This window comes from Trachypithecus francoisi, unplaced genomic scaffold (genome assembly GCF_009764315.1).
Source record: "Trachypithecus francoisi isolate TF-2019V2 unplaced genomic scaffold, Tfra_2.0 Lachesis_group16, whole genome shotgun sequence".
In the NCBI taxonomy this organism is placed as follows: domain Eukaryota; kingdom Metazoa; phylum Chordata; class Mammalia; order Primates; family Cercopithecidae; genus Trachypithecus; species Trachypithecus francoisi.
In genome coordinates, this window is record NW_022681461.1 from 71,949,676 (window position 1) to 71,965,300 (window position 15,625).

The 15,625-nt window shown below is 51.3% G+C and overlaps 1 protein-coding gene across 20 annotated transcripts in view; it reads right to left on the bottom strand.

Annotated features, from left to right (window-relative positions):
- Positions 1-15,625, bottom strand: part of ZNF618 (zinc finger protein 618) — a 180,793-nt gene that overhangs the window by 55,328 nt on the left and 109,840 nt on the right. For 16 of the 20 annotated variants that reach the window (XM_033237711.1, XM_033237706.1, XM_033237722.1 and 13 more), the window contains exons 3-4: positions 11,683-11,942; positions 1,613-1,708 (exon numbers count right to left, since the gene is read on the bottom strand). In XM_033237711.1, the coding sequence (XP_033093602.1) occupies positions 1,613-1,708; positions 11,683-11,942 (356 nt within the window). The remainder of the gene's footprint in view (positions 1-1,612; positions 1,709-11,682; positions 11,943-15,625) is intronic. The other 4 variants (XM_033237714.1, XM_033237713.1, XM_033237723.1 and 1 more) reach the window with 1 other exon arrangement.

Sequence of the window (15,625 nt, forward strand, 5' to 3'; positions counted from 1 at the left end):
TCACGTGGAGGGCAAAGATCAGTTGCATACTTCTTTGTATTTAGCCCTGTGATTGGCACACAGCGAGGGCTCCATAAATCCATGGTGTCTTGCTGTTGTACTCATCTGTCACTGAGTAATAATGCCTCCAACTCTCTTCCTGCTGCCTCCACCCACTCTTTAGCAGTTTCTGCCAATTCCCTTTCAACCAGTGAAGAATTTACGAGTGCCTGCAACGTGCCGGGCACTGAGGCCCCAGCAATGAGCAAGGTGTGCTCCCTGTCCTCTCTCTAATAGGGAGCAGACAGGCCAGCTGGCACAGGGACAATGCAGGATGATGACATTAGGGCAGCAAGTGCAGGGCCTGGGGGCACAGAGGCAGGACCCTAGCTTAACTGCAGTGGGGGGCCCAAGTCAGTGGAGTAGATACTGTTTACAGCCAAGCCAAGTCCTGACTGGCAGGCAGTATGGAGTCTACCCCAAGCTGTGGGAGAGCTGAGGGCACATGCAGCCTTGACTGCAGGTATCACTCCACAGACGGAATCAATGGGGGCATGATGGCTCCTCAGCCTCTCCTCAGCTGGCTCCTGACCCCCAATGCAGAGTAAGACAGCCTGTCTGGAACACGGAGTCTCTGGACTGAGCACTGTGTGCTGGCAGGAGGAACCCTGAGCCTGCCCCTCATGCAGCATAAAACCCACGGCCCTGCCTGCCCCTCGCTCAGCCTAAAACCCAGGGCCCCGCCTGCCTCTCACTCAGCCTAAAGCCCAGGACTCCACCTGTGCCTTGCTCAGCCTGACTCTGGGCTTCAGGTTCCCCTATGTGATGGGGCCAGAAAGGTGAGAGGTGGGGCATGGGGAGAGTTTACCAGAGTGGCAGCCCTCAGTGCAGCGATGCCAGCAAACCTGGGTGCAAACCCTGGCTCACCACATCCCAGCAGAGGGAGCCCTGGACAAGTCATGGAACGACCCACACCTCAGGTTTCCTCTCTGTAACACTGTTCACCCCTTGCGGGGATGGGTTGTGAGGGACAACATGGTGGCTCCTTAGCACAGGGCCTGGTCCACAGCAGGCACATGATACAGGTCAGCTGCTATTACTAGCAGCATTTTCCAAAGTTTATTCTTTGGAATCCAACTTCCTGAATGCACCCCAGGAAAAAGAAGACCATGGCCAAGTGCGCATGAGGGAGACCTCGTGGCGTGGCCCGTCCTGGGGAGGCCAGTGTACAGGAGCAGCCGCAGGCCCTGCGAAGTCCTGCAGGGAGAGAGGTCAACTACTGTTTAACCCAGGGTCTCCCAAACACATTTGGCTTGGAACCCTTTTGTCCCCTAGGCCTGTTTCAGAGTTGTGGCCCATAGGAAGTGCTGCCAAAATGCTCTGGACATTCTAGGCGTCCAGATTTCCACGTGCTCTACCATCCCTCCAGTAGTCCAGTACTGGTGTCCAGGGTCCCAGGGCAGGCTTAGATTTGCTCATGTGTAGCCAGGACAGGGGATGAAGAGGGTGGCCCCTCTTGACCCTGAGATGCTAGCAGGGCCTGCTTACTCAGTCTGTAGCTGATGGCTGTGTCCAGCCGTGCCCCCACCCATACTGGCCCCGGATCAGGCACTACCCCTTGGCCATCACGTACCAGATGCATATCTCAATGCTTGGTCAAAAATCCAGGTCCCTGAATACCGGCTTCGCACAGATCCACCGTGGGGGCTGCCTTCGGGCGCTTTTCCATCTGAATTACGTAAGAAATCAGAAAGAGCCCTTAAAGTTGGAGAATGCCTGGAAGGTTAGGGAAGGGGCGAAGTTGGCTGCACTTTGAGAAGTGTGGACAAGATCACACTGCCTACCTCTTCATTAAAAACCTTGTGCTGGCCAAGGGGCATCCACGTGTTCCCCAGGGAGACTGGCGCACGGCACGGCAGAATATAGCAGCCATGGGCCAACAGCTCCCTGAATTCAGTTTTGTATTTTCTCTGTATTCTGATTCATCACATGATTAGAACACACAATTTCTACCCAAAAACCCTCCAGCAAAATGACCCTCCAAGGAGATGTGCCCCACGGGTGCAGTGCCCATGCATCCCCCTGGCCTGTGGCCACTACAGACCCAAACTGATGTAGTGGGGCAAGGAGGGCCTTCTTGGGGTCTCAGCTCAGACAGTCCCCAGCCCCCATGCCTGACTCCCTGCCCAGCACGCTCCCTCTTCTGTTCATCCCAGCCACTTTTTTCCTCTATGAACCATGGCTGTCACCATCACCGCCTGTCTGGGTTCACTTCATCTGCAATCTTTCCATGCAGACTGACCTCTGCCCCACTGCATGGGTAAGGAAGCAGAGGCTAGGGCAGCTGTGTGCAGCATCTCACCCAATTCACGTAGCCAGCTAGTGGGCTCGGGGTCCTGGCTCAGGGGCTTCTCACACCAGCTCAGTTCATCCTCACAATTACAGCAGGTAAAGGTGATTATTATCCCCATTTTTCAGGTGAGGAAAGTGAGAACCAGAGGGGCAACGCATAGCACCAGAGGTCGGTCAGATCTGATTTGCTCCCAAGCCACACAACTAGCCTCTTGGAAAGCACCATGAAGAAATGGTGCTTGTGGGCTGTGCGCGGTGCATCTCAGCATTTTGGGAGGCCAAGGCAGGCAGATCACTTGAGTTCATGAGTTCAAGACTAGCCTGGGCAAGACCCCCATCTCTACAGAAAATACAAAAATTAGCTGGGCATGATGGAGCGCACCTGTAGTCCCAGCTACTTGGGAGGCTGAGGTGAGAGGAACACTTGAGACCTGGAGGTCAAGGCTGCAGTGAGCTGTGATCATGCCACTGCACTCTAGCCTGGGCAACAGAGTAAGACCCTATCTCAAAAAAAAGAAAGAAGGAAGAAAAAAGAAGAAGAAAGAAGAAAGAAGAGGAAGAGGAAGAGGAAGAAAGAAGAAGGAGAAGGAAAAGGAGAAGGAGAAGGAGAAGGAGAAGAAGAAAGAAGAAAGAAGAAGAAGAAAGAAGAAGAAAGAAGAAGAAAGAAGAAAGAAGAAGAAGAAGAAGAGGAAGAAGGAAGAAGGAAGAAGGAAGAAGGAAGAAGGAAGAGGAAGAAGAAGAAGAAGAAGAAGAAGAAGAAGAAAGGGGGGGTGGGGGGAGACAGAGAGAGAGAGAGAGAAGAGAACGAACCTTTACTAGGTCTCATTTCCATCCACCATCTTCCCAGAAGTCCTCATGAGGCTGGCAACTCAACATCCATTGCAAGGATAAGCATAAGGTTCTAGCAGCTAGGCTAGTGGCTGGCAAGGAACTGAGTTCAAAATAGGCCTTGGGGATCCAGAGCCATGCTACTGCCACTACCCCAGGTCACCCGCTGGATGCCAAGCGAGCTGTGTGTTCCTTTCAGTCATGGCACTTTCCTTAAATGCTACAGGGGAGTAGAGTCCCCCACTATGTCTAGTGCTGCCATAGGACTCCCAAGAGTACCCTATTGAGAGCCCTGGGACTGCTGCCAGGGATGGCTGGCAGGGCTTGCCAGCACACAGGAGGCAGGAGCGGACTTTTCCTCTCCCCATTTCTGCTTTCACAAGTGATGCAGCAGTTGCCATCCCAACAAATCCGAGTTCACTGCTCCCATTGAGCCCTTTCCCTAAATACCTGGCTTAGCTCCCTTCCAGAGCATCAGACAGATCAGGTGAGGCCAGCGGGTCTAGTTCCTGAGGTCACAGAGGGAGACTCTGGGAAGATGCCTAAGAGAGGATGCAGGCTTCTGAGAAAGAATGTAGGGTAGCAACCCTTTGCACCCAGCCAGGTCTAGAGAAGCTCAGACACCTTTCAGGATACACAAAATGTGACAAGACAGAAATCCAAAGCCGGTGAATGAGAGAAGAAAAACACAAGGGTAGGGACAGAAGGCTGGCTCCTTACAATGGACAGTCCCATATTTAACTCGGAGCGTCTCGGGAGCCGCTATTCAGAGAACAAATGCTCAGGAGTGTGTGCAGCCCTCTGTTCAAACAGGCAACAGGAGCTGGGTCCAGGGCTTGCCGAAGGACAGGGGATCCGAACAGGGAAGGCATGGACAAGTGGGTTCCCTGAGGCTCTGGGGCTTGGCCTCAAACCAAATGTCCTCTGGAGCAGGGTCTTCCGAGTGAAGCACAAATCTCCCGGGGGGGGGTGTGGCGGCTGCCCAAGGAGTAAGTAGGTCCACGCAGCCTTAAGAGAATCATCAGCTTCTAAATGTGTTCCTTCCTAACATCAATGTGCCAGAGAACCTGGCAGGTGGGAGGCTCCACTTGCCAGTTCTTCCTACTCTCACCTTCACCCTTGCGCCATGTTACAAACAAAAGACGATCCTTTCACCCACCCCTAATCCTACCGTGGTGGTTGCCCTAAGAGATGAGAACCTTGGGGCTCCAAGCAAAGAGATGACCCTACAATACCGGTGTTGGGCTCAGAAAGTGAGTGGATCTAATGACCAGGAACAACTCCTTTTTCAAATCGGGTGATTTCCAATTCTCTCCTCTCAACAAAATTAAAGGAGGATCTAATGGAGTTGTCAGCGAAGAGACCATTAAAAATATTGTCTGATGATAGACCCCCGTATGATTTCTGGCATACAACTTGGAAGGAATTCAAAGAATTGAGTGACACTGCTAAAACAAAACTCTCTCCCCTGCCAGCTACTTATTTATGTGACTGAGCTTTCTAAGCACTTAGACCTACAAAAACCAAAAGATAGGAATTAAATTAATGCCGAATCTTGTCTCCTTCTAGCAATAAGAAACATTAATTCACAGATACATGAGCCAATTGAGAAAGAAATGAAGCCCTATCCATTTCATTAAGAGATGCGTTTTCAATAATTTTTTACTTTCACATTTACTATTTACCTAAATTTGTTTTTGATGAATTGTATGCTAATAACAACTCAATCTGGAAAAAAAAAGTTGGAGGATGCACAGCTTTATGATCCCAGGAATTTTTTTTTTCAGAAATTTCAATTTCAATTTATGTACATCTTGCTATGGCATATGAGTGTGAAACAGTGATCAATAAAAGACTTTCAAGCATAAAAAATATATTTTACATTAGGATAAAACCCTGTGCGGGCAGTGGACTGGAAATATGAGCTCATGGAGAAAAAGGAAAGATGTAAAATTTCTGACTCTTAAAGATAGGCTTGTTCATATGTTTTTGAAGTGATGATGGCGGATATCAAATAGCAGTAGTGTTTGGATTCCCTTGGATACATTTTGAAAATTGGTTCACAGTTTTGTTTCCAAAATGCCACCTTTTTTTTTTTTTTTACACAATATCCTGGAAATTATATCCTTTGCAATGATTTAAACTTTGAATAAAAATGTTAGCTGTCAACTCAAACTTGTGAAAAAGAATATAGTTTTCAAAATTCTTTCAGGAGGTATTGAGCAAAAACAAATGTTTGAGAACCTTGGCCTTTTAGGTTCTTATCACTCTAGAGGTAACCCCAGAGGTATCAATGTCCTGAGGTTTCAGCTAATAGTAGTGGTACTGGTTTTACGTTTTTTGTCCCCTGTTAAAAACACTTGCATACCTATTATTTCACTCTGCCCTCAACAATTCTACTGGAAAGAGGGGCAGACTTTTATTCTACCTACTGACCACTCAAGACACAGTGGCTTAGAGAAGTTAAGGAGCTTATCCAGGGCCCCACAGTAGGGTAAACCCTGGGCTCTTGCCTTTCTAACAGGGACCCTCCAACCCTTCAGACCACAAGAGGAAGGGTCAGTAGCAGAGACAGGACACGCCTGGGAGGGTGGCCAGAACTCCTCCTTTCGGAGTGGCTGCAGCAAAGAGCTGAGTGTTGGTTCTGGCAGGCTCTTGTGTGAGGCCCTGCCAACAACCTATTGAAACAGGAAACTAACTATCAGCTGGCACGATGAAGCAAGACCTGGCACCTACGCTGCCTGGGTCTGTCACAGGCTGAACCCCACGTGGCTGTGTCTGAATGACTGTCAAGCTCTTCTGCTGCTCCTTCCCGCGCCATAGCCTGGCTGCTGCCTCCTGGCTGCAGCTCCTTCCTCCTCTTTCCCTGGCTCCCTGGCTGCCCGATGAGTGTGAGAACACCTCTGTACCTTGGTCCTGAAAGCGTGCTGACTAGAAACATCCTTGCAGATTCCAGTCTCCCATCTATCTCATCCTTGACTCCCCACCCTGCACTCTGTCCAGTGACCCTCCCTGATCACCTATGTCAGGACGGGGATCTCACTCCCTCACAGGCTTATGTCCAGTTACCAAACAGTTCCCATGATCACACGAAGTCCTTCCTTTTACCGAGTTGAAATCCCCTCCTGGAGACTTCTCCGTATTGGCTGGGACACCCTGGAATGTGTCTGCTCCATGTGCCCCTTGCAAAATGCTGTAAGTTGTGAATATTTAGATTCCATCACCCCCCGCTTCATGCCTCCACTATCCCCAGTCTCCTCCCAACCCAGGACAAACAGCCCTTAGCTTCTCCATGGGCCTTCTCTCCCCAGTGAGCTAACTCTCTGGGGGAATAACCCAGTTGGTCCCTGTCCCTCATCTGAAGAGGAGTCAAGTCCGGGCCACTCGTTCCCTCCACGGTCTCCTGCACTGCTACTGAGGAAGCTCATTAAGTCTCGGGTCTCCGGGCCCCTACTGCTCTCCCTGGACTCCCTCGTTAGTAATCACCTCCGGATTAAGGACCAGTAGTTTCACAGCATGGGAAAGAGCACCCACAGCTAGACAGCACACCTGGACCACCATCATGGGATGTGGGCACCCTTCTCTCTCAGAGCCAGGAAACAGTCTATGGGCTGGATGCCCTGATTCATCAAGAAGAATGGCAAGTAGGTTTCCACTTCTAATTTTTCAATTCTAGCTGACTGGCAGAGACCTTTTGGTGTACTCTATTGAGAAGGATTCTGAGGTGCATCGTTGGACAATGTACAGTAATCAATTTGCAGTGTCTGCCATGAACATGGGATTGCCAAGAACCTGGAGCGAGGCTGGGTGAGTGAAGTAATCAGGAGGCCCTTGGCACCACAGGAGCAATGGCAGTGCCTTGTGTTTACTACTTCTCCTAGAGGAGCCCCTAAAACCTCAAGTGTGGTCCGCCCTTCCTTCTTAGGGCTGCCGTACAGAGCTGTTCATACAGCCTGTCAGGTGGGTGCAGGCGTCTGTCAACCTCCTTTCTTTCATTTCTGCTTTTATCCAACAAAGTTATGAAGTTTAGTATCTATCACCTCTGCTGTTCTTGCTATAAAAGGAAGCTCTTGGTCTTGCCCCCAAATCCTGCACCAGCTCCAACGGCGGTGACTTTCTTTCTCTGAGTGAGAGACGCCCTTCTCAGCACAGGGAATTCTCTGGGCAGCAGGGAAGCAGCAGCAACCACTGTGAACTTGGCAGACATCCTCCTGGGCACTGAGGCCCCTCCTGACGCCAGCAGGAGAAGCTGCCAAATGCCATCTGCGTGTCCATGACCCAGGCTCCTCCACGGGAAGTGCCTTGGATAATGTTTGTGTCACTGGGAACATTGTTTGTCTGATGGCTATTAAAGGGCCAGTGTGGACTTGGGGAGGCTCCCTCATGGGGCAGCACTGGGTGATTGAACAGGAACACTATTCTACTCAGCCACAGAGCCCGTCTCTGAGCCCAGAGCGGGGTGGGTGAGCGAAGTACGCAGGAGGCCCTTGGCACCACAGCACCCAACAGTCCCCTGCCAAGTGCCCCAGGAACACGTTAACTCCCCCATGCCCGGCGACCAGGACAACGAATGCACACTGCAGCAGGAGCTCACTTAAAGATACAGCTCTAACCAGCATCCCACCCCAGCCAAGTCCCTGGGAGAGCTTTCCCTCCTTGATATACTTTCAGAAGCAGGTGGGAGGCAGGTGTTGTGAGGTGGAGTGGGCCCTTCATGACCTGAAAGAAAATGTCACCAACTTGCTGGGTGACCCTGGGCAACTCCCATCCTTTCCTCAGGCCTTGTCTGCCCCTCTATAAAATAAGGAGGTCGGGGGTACCAAGTTGACAGCATGCATAGCTTCACTGCCCACCTCTACATCCAGGGCAGACATCAACAATCAATCATGCCACCCTTTAGAATCCTCAACAGAGAACTCGTTACAGCCAGTAGCAACTGCTTGGGCTTAACCCACAAGTTAAAATCTACTTGCCATCTTGAGATGAGAAGAGTTCAAAAGGTTCAACTCTAACACTGATTTTGTTTTTAAATGCCTTTCTTTCCTGGTGATGAGGCCAAGCCAGCTTCCTCTGAGCCTGACCCTTGGAAGAAAACCCCCATCCCTAGGCAGGAGAGCCTGCCTTCCAGCATGCAAGATGAGCTGCCATGACAGCAGGGAGCACTCTGGCCCTGCTTCTGTAGGGCTGACCATGGCAGCTCCACACGTCACTTATCACTGGGGCTTCTAAACCTTTTTCACAAGGGTCTGCCCAAAGCAGATTACTCAAAAGTTCACAAGATCCTCAAAGTCCCTGAATTGGAGGGAAGCAGTACTAGAAGGAACACCAAGGTCCAGACAGGTTTCCCAGTCCTCCCCAGTTTCTGCAGGGGAGAAAACTGAAGCCCACTTGGAACCTGTGTCTTTTAACACTTTATCCTGTGCCGACTTTCTTCCCTATCCCATCGTTTCAATATATCACACTGGCTTACTTAGATGGGAAAAAGCAGAAACAATGACTATTCCTTCCTCTTGAAGAGGCATTTTATACTATTAATATTAGTACTACTGAGAATACTACCTAATTGTTTACTAAGCAGTGTTGAGCACTTCACATACATGATCTCATTGAATATTCAGACAGCCTGATGATTTCGTAACTGTAAGAACTGAGACAGACAGGGCCCGAGATAGCACACCTATTAAGTCATGGAGCCTGGATTCACTCCCAGTCCAAGGATCCCAGCTCATTCTCCTCAGGCAACACTGTTTCCTTCCACTGCTACCTTGGATGGCAACTCCCATGAGGTGGCTGGGACAGGGACCATGCCTCATGTAACACAGGAGGACCCTAAGGCACAGTGAGGCCAAGGATCCTGCTGCTGAGCAGCAGCTGAGCTGGAAATCAGCGTCGGTGGCTGGCATGAGGCTCATGGGCCCTGGGGCTCTCACTGTGCAGGCAGCTGGCCTAAGGAAGATTCCCAGCATTTTCCTGGCCTAGCTGCCCAAGGCTTTCCCCACTGAATCCAGAATGCTGGCTCTATCCCAGGATTCAGATTTAGCCACCCTTCACTGGGCATCTCCTGGTGAAGGGCAGGAACAGCTACTGGGTCTAATGAGTCTTAACACACACACACACACCAAAGAGAGCAAGGGCAGGTCTTCTCCATTAACTAACAAATCCACCAGTGATTAACACAGTCCCTGGCCTCAGGGAGTGAATACTGACAGAGGAACATCAGTGCAGGCCCTTGAAAAGACTCTCTCTCATGCAATACTAAGTCACTCCTGCTCCTCCCCAAACATTCCTGGTTCACCCCTATTCCATCACATGGGAGGACGGCATTTCCCAGCCTCTTTGAGGTTGGGTGGGGCCGTGTGACTAGTTCTGGCCAATGACTGTGAGCGGAATTAACACGTCTCTCTCTGGCTGCAGTAGGTAATTGCCAGCGTAAGTCCCTCCACAGCGTGCTTTCCCTCTGTCACTTGGCTGGTGGCATTCTACATGACGGCTTTTTGTCTGGGACCAGAGGGGAGCAGAGCTCCCTCTTGAACCACAGTGGACATGTAGTGTGAACAGGAAATAAACTGCCGTGGTTTTGAGCTACTAAGATATCTTGTACCTTTCAGGATCTTTTGTTACTGCAGCATAACCTGGCCCCACCATGACAGCTGCAGCACCAGTGTCAAAGTCACCACTCCCAGAAACCAATACTTCGGTATTGTGGAGTGGAAGCAGGGAACAGGAGACATAAATCAGGCAGGTCCTGGAGCCCCAATCTCTAGGGGTTTCCACTTTCATGGAAGAGACAGGCACAGACAGGCCCCTCTAATCTAAAAACAAAGTAGAAAGTGCACCAACTAAGGAGCAGGGTAGCAACAGCCCACTCTCACCAGAAGAGATTAAGGAGGTCTTCTGGGAGGAGGTGGCACTGGAGTTCGTCTTAAAGGACAGGTTGGATTTGGGCAAGTGGAAATAGGGGAAGGCATCCCTGGGAGAGGCAACAGCATACACAAAGTACAGGAAGAGCAGACTACACTGGAATGAAAGGTCTGGGAAGACCAGAGGCAAGAAATGGGACTAGAAGGTTCAGGTTATGGAGGCTCTTAATGCTCTGGTCTCAACTCTAGAGACAGTAAGGAGTCCCAGGGTTATAAGCAGGGGAGCAACATGGTCGATGTTCTGTTTTGACCAAGGCCTCCTGGCAGCCAGGGCAGAGGACAGGCAAGCTGCAAAAGCATGGCTGTTAGCAGGATGCTGCCATGACCCAGGTGGGGCTAAGATGGCCACAACCAGCAGCGAACAGCTGGGAAAGGGAGTTTGAGGATGATTCTCAGCAGTTGGGAAGAAATGGCACCAGGACTCCGGTCTAAACTTGCAGAAATGAGGCCGTGGTGCCGCATACAGGATGTGCGCCAGGAAGGTGGAGATACTTGGAAGTCAGTAAGAGGTAAGCCAGAGCTGGACCAGGAAAGTAGCAGAGGCCAGGGCAACAGCAGCACTTCTAAGAACACACTGAGCCTTGGAAACGTGGAGGAGGGTGTGGAGGGAAGCAGAAATCTGGAGCCAGACCACGCAAGGCCTCCACGCCAGGAGTGAGGACTTTATTTCACAGACCAGGGGTTGCAAACTTCAGCCCACAGGGACTCTGACCCACTGACACGTTTTGTTTGGCAGATTTCAAAAGGTCAGTTGGCTGCCAACATTTAAAGCCAAAAGAATTCCCATCAAAATGTTCATTTCTGGTGTGTGATTTGTCCAGAGATGTGGCAACGCTGAGCCGTATCCCCACACAGCAACCATCAGTGCAGCAGCTGAGCGGCCGCCGCCCTCCACACACACGGCGTGCGTTCTCTGACTGGACACGGTCCTCACCACCTGTCCTGTTGGCTCATCTCTAGTTACGCTAAATAAACATATTTGTTGGGCCTCGTGGGCATTTGAGTCTGTGAACCTGGCAGCAGTGCAGGGGGCCCCTGAGGGGTATCCCCTGGCGCATGCTAGAGACTGGAGGGAGAGAAATTGTTGCTAAGATGTGAGTTTCCACAGAGCTCCTCTGGGTCCGGCCCAGGCCAGAAGAGGCAGGGGAAGCGCCATCTGTCACCGATCCAATCCTGATGGGGTATCTGCTCTGAGCAGCACCGGCACTGGGATCTCCCTCCCTCCAGGAGGGAGAAAAGCAGAGAGGCATTTAGGACATTGAGCAGTAAGGGCTGTGTGAGACCCTCCAGGGGTATGGGAGCCCAGAGACAGACAAACGGATTCACTGGGCCCCCAGAAGGTTCCAGGCATTTGACTTAAATAGGGTATTGACGGATGGATAGGGTCCTGCTGCCGAGCAGAAAAAGAAGAGCTCTCCAGCCGGAAACCGCACAAGCAAAGGCAAGTCAAAGAAGCTGAGATCTCTCCCTGAATGCAGAGGGAAGCCAGCAAAGGTTCTCTCAGTCAGGAAGGGAGCAGAGGCACCAGGTCCCTTCTCCCCCGGACTCTGACTCCACGTTTCCATCCTGGTCTCCACCCTGACCACAGAGGCTGGACACTCACCAAGGGTCTGCTGGTTGCGGACGCCGCCGATCACCACGCAGATTTCGGCAGGCACGTCGCTGGTCCCATCCTTGCTGACCGCCTTCTTCTCCTCCTTGGCCTCGCCCTGCCAGATCACCTCCTGGATGTAGTCATCGGGCAGCTCTGTCTTCACCTTCACCTCCGTCATCGTTCCTTGCTCGGCACTCAGCGAGGCCTCGGCTGGCACTGCTTCTGGGCCCTCCACCTTGGTGCTCTTCTGGCTGCGCTTCAAGCGCTCCCTGGAAAAGAAGAAAGTCGGTTCAATACCTTCTTCCTCCAGACTGATACAGGAGCCCACCAGTCCATGGCACCACAGGAACATGCCAGGCTGTGTGCATAGTGAATGCTAGGGTCCCCGGCCCCCTTAGCCTCCAACACAACCCCCATGGCTACCCATGAGGCTCCTCCAGGGAACCCTGAGGCTTCAAGGAACACAGTTTGAAAACCATGGAGCAAGAAAGGCTCCAATTCCACCCATTTTACAGCTGGGGAAGCTGAGGTCTCAAGAGGTCTAGATGTGCCCAGTTGCCTCACTTGCCACTTATTTGCTTGCAATTATCATGACTGGAGTTACAAGTGACCTAAAAGGGCACCTTCAGCTGGCTGAAATCAGTTCTTGTTAGACTTCAGTGTGCATACAGATTAGCTGGGGATCTTGAAAAACATGCAGATTCTGGCTCAGCTGTTCTGCAGTAGGGCCTGAGATTCTGCATTTCTTTTCCTTTTTAGAGATGGGTCTCACTAGGTTGCAGAACACAAACAAACTCCTGGGCTCAAGTGACCCTCCCACCTCAGCCTCCCGAGTGTTTGGGACTTCAGGCACCATGCCACAATGCCTCACTCAGAGATTCTGCATTTCTAACAGCTCTCAGTTGAGGCTGCTGGGCCTCAAACTATGCTTTGAGCAGTAAGGGTTTCAGTGCTTTGATGTACGCAGTATCCAGTGCTATTCTGTTTGTTCCTAGGCAAGAAGGCTCGGGATCTTGTCCAGGCTCTTCCCTGCTCCTGTTTTACAAATGGGAAACGCCAATGCAAAAAGACTCACTGGGCTGAGATGTCACGGAGCCAACACTGGCATGGAGGGGGCTCTTTAAACATCGGAAAACATCCTCAAGGTAATGATGTCAGTTCTGAAGAGGGCAGGATGTGGGTCACTGAACGTCCTTTGTGAGGGGGACACTAAGGACTAAAGCAGAGCTGTGACTTGCTCAGGCCAGACATAAAATCGGGGATAGGCCAAGGCAGGAAGCCAGGTCCCTGCCATCCACTCCTGAAGCATCCTCCTTTCAACACAGCTGTCCATGTTATCATCCTAAGGACCCCACATCCTTCTGACAAGGGAAGCATCCTCATGACTGCTGTCTGTGAGGTGGGGAAGCTGAGGCGTGCACATACTGGGAAATCGAGTCATGTTCCAGGCCCAGAGACACTGCCCTGGCCATGCCAGCCTCTCCACTGCACCAGAGGAGAGTGTGGTCTGTGAATTTCAAGGCCCAGACTCAAGGCAGGGGATGCCAGCATTCGAACTGCAGCGCAGCAGGGGCACTGGGCTGGGACTCAGGGACCCAGGCTCCAGTCCTCGGTCTACGACGGGCTTGCTGCGTGGCCTTGGACAAGACTTTTCTCTTCTTTGGGTTTCAGCAGCCCTGTTTATCACAGGAGCATGGCTTTAATCACATTTGCTGTCCTTCCCAGCTTCAGCTTTCATCCAAGGTGGAGAAAGGTTGGGAAACTGAGCAAAGATAGAGAGGGAAGTCCCCAGCTAATGAGGAAAGGATAGAGGAAAGCCATGGGGAGCTGCTATGGACTGAACTGTGTGCCCCCAATTCATATGGTGAAGTCCTAACCCCAGTGTGACTGGATCTGGAGAGAGGGTCTTTGGGAGATTAAGTGTGGTTAAATGAGGTCACATGGGAGGAGTCATCATGAGGGGATTGGTGGCTTTGTAGGAAGAGAAAGAGATTGCTCTCTCCCCCACGTGAGGACACAGTGAGAGGGTGACCCTCTGCAGCCAGGAGGCAGCCCTCACCAGAACCCAACCGTGCTGGCAACCTAATCACAACCCGCAGCCTCCAGAACTGTGAGAAAATACATTTCTGTTGTTTAATTAAGCCTGTGGCATTAGGCATGGCATCCCACAGCATTCTGTTAACAGCAGCCCAAGATGACTCATACGGGAGGCTAGGACTCAGATGGACAGAACACGAGTGCAAAGGCATGCTGGGAAAACCAGTCAGGAGCAAGGGCTATCGTGCCAACCACTTCCTCGCTGTGGGCCTCCAGCCAGCCACCTAACCTCTGAGCCTTGGTTTCCCCATCTGCAAAACGGAGTTAACGGGGTTGTCATGCAGATTTTAATCAACGAACACATGGTAAGTACTCAGCACAGTGCCCGGCCTGGAAGTGCTCTCAAGACATGGTCACCATGACTATTGTTAATAATGACACACTGTTAGAGCTTCTTTGGCATCCGGTGGTGCCTCCTCCTCATGCGTCTGTCCCACCAGGGCCACCAGACACACCGCCTGAGCTTTTGCCCTTCTCCACAGTAAGAAAGTGTAAAACTGCATGATTCAATCGCCTCAGAATTCATTTCCTTAACTTACTTAAGAAACACTTAAACAGAGCCTCCTATGTGCCCAGCACTGTTCTAACATACTAATTCCTTCCATCCTTAGAAATGACTCTGGGAAGGAAATCTTGGTATTTCCACTTTACAGTCTAGAAACTGTGGCACTGAGAGATAAAATAATGTACCAAAAGTCATGTGGGAGGAACGAGGTGGGATGGGGACCTGATGCAGGCAGCCTGGACTGGGAGAGAAACTTGTAGAGGGAAGCCTCCTCACCCACAGCCGAGGCTGCCCCACATCACCCACCCTTGACCTTCAGCATCCAGAACAGAGCCAAAACCAAGGTGCTTGTGGGTGAGCAGGAGGACACGAGGTTCCCTGGCTTTCCAGGCTGCTGCCACCTTTGTGGGAGATAATATCATGAGCAAGCGTCCCCCTGGTCCCTCAGAGGGGCACACGGCCCCGCCTAGCTGCAGGACACCACAGGGCAAAGAAGTCTCAAGTTCTGTGAGGCCTAAGACACAACTAGAACTGACAGGTCTAGCAAGTCACAAGGGGACAGCTGTGGCTTTAGAGAGAGAGGTGATTCCTGCTGTTGGCAAGAAAAGGGGACCCACTGGAGGTGATGAGCTCCCCATTACAAGAAGCACTGGAGCAGACTGGCTGATGGCCTGGCAGGAGTGAAATGGGCCAAGTACCAGATTTGGAAGTTGGATCATCCTAGGGTCAAATCTCAAAACTGCCAGTTGCAGGTTCCTATATAAGTGACTTGATTCCTCCAAGCCTCAGTCTTCACATCCATACAATGGGGCAAACACGGTACCTACCCCCACAGTGCTGTGATGTAAAACAAGGTAATGTCTATATAGGACCTAGAACAATAGCTACCAGTGGAGACGTTTTACTCTTATCTACCGTCTTTTTTATGGCGGGCAGGGGAGGGGCATGTGCAGAGGATGCAAGTTTATGTGGCGTAGGCATTTTGCACACGGGCTGTGGAGTCAGACCAACAAGGGTTTGAATGCCAGCTCTACCACTGTTCAGTAATGGGATACTGGTGGTGACGGAGTGAGGACTTTGCCTAGTGCTGCAGAGGTGGTCATGCCGATGAAGCTGATAGTGAACGACATGTATCCACATTCAATCTGGGGGGTAAAGAAAGCAGCTGACATTCCCATTTCCTAGCTAAGACTTCATGGGTGCTAATGGTCACGGCCCTGGGGCTCACTGGGCAAAGAGATGGGAGGCGAGGAAACAGATGGGGCCCCCCGCACAGAACTCTCTTACCGGCTTTCTTCACAGCCAGTGTTCTGAAGCTCAGCCTGAGGCTTCGAAAGCACCTGACCATGC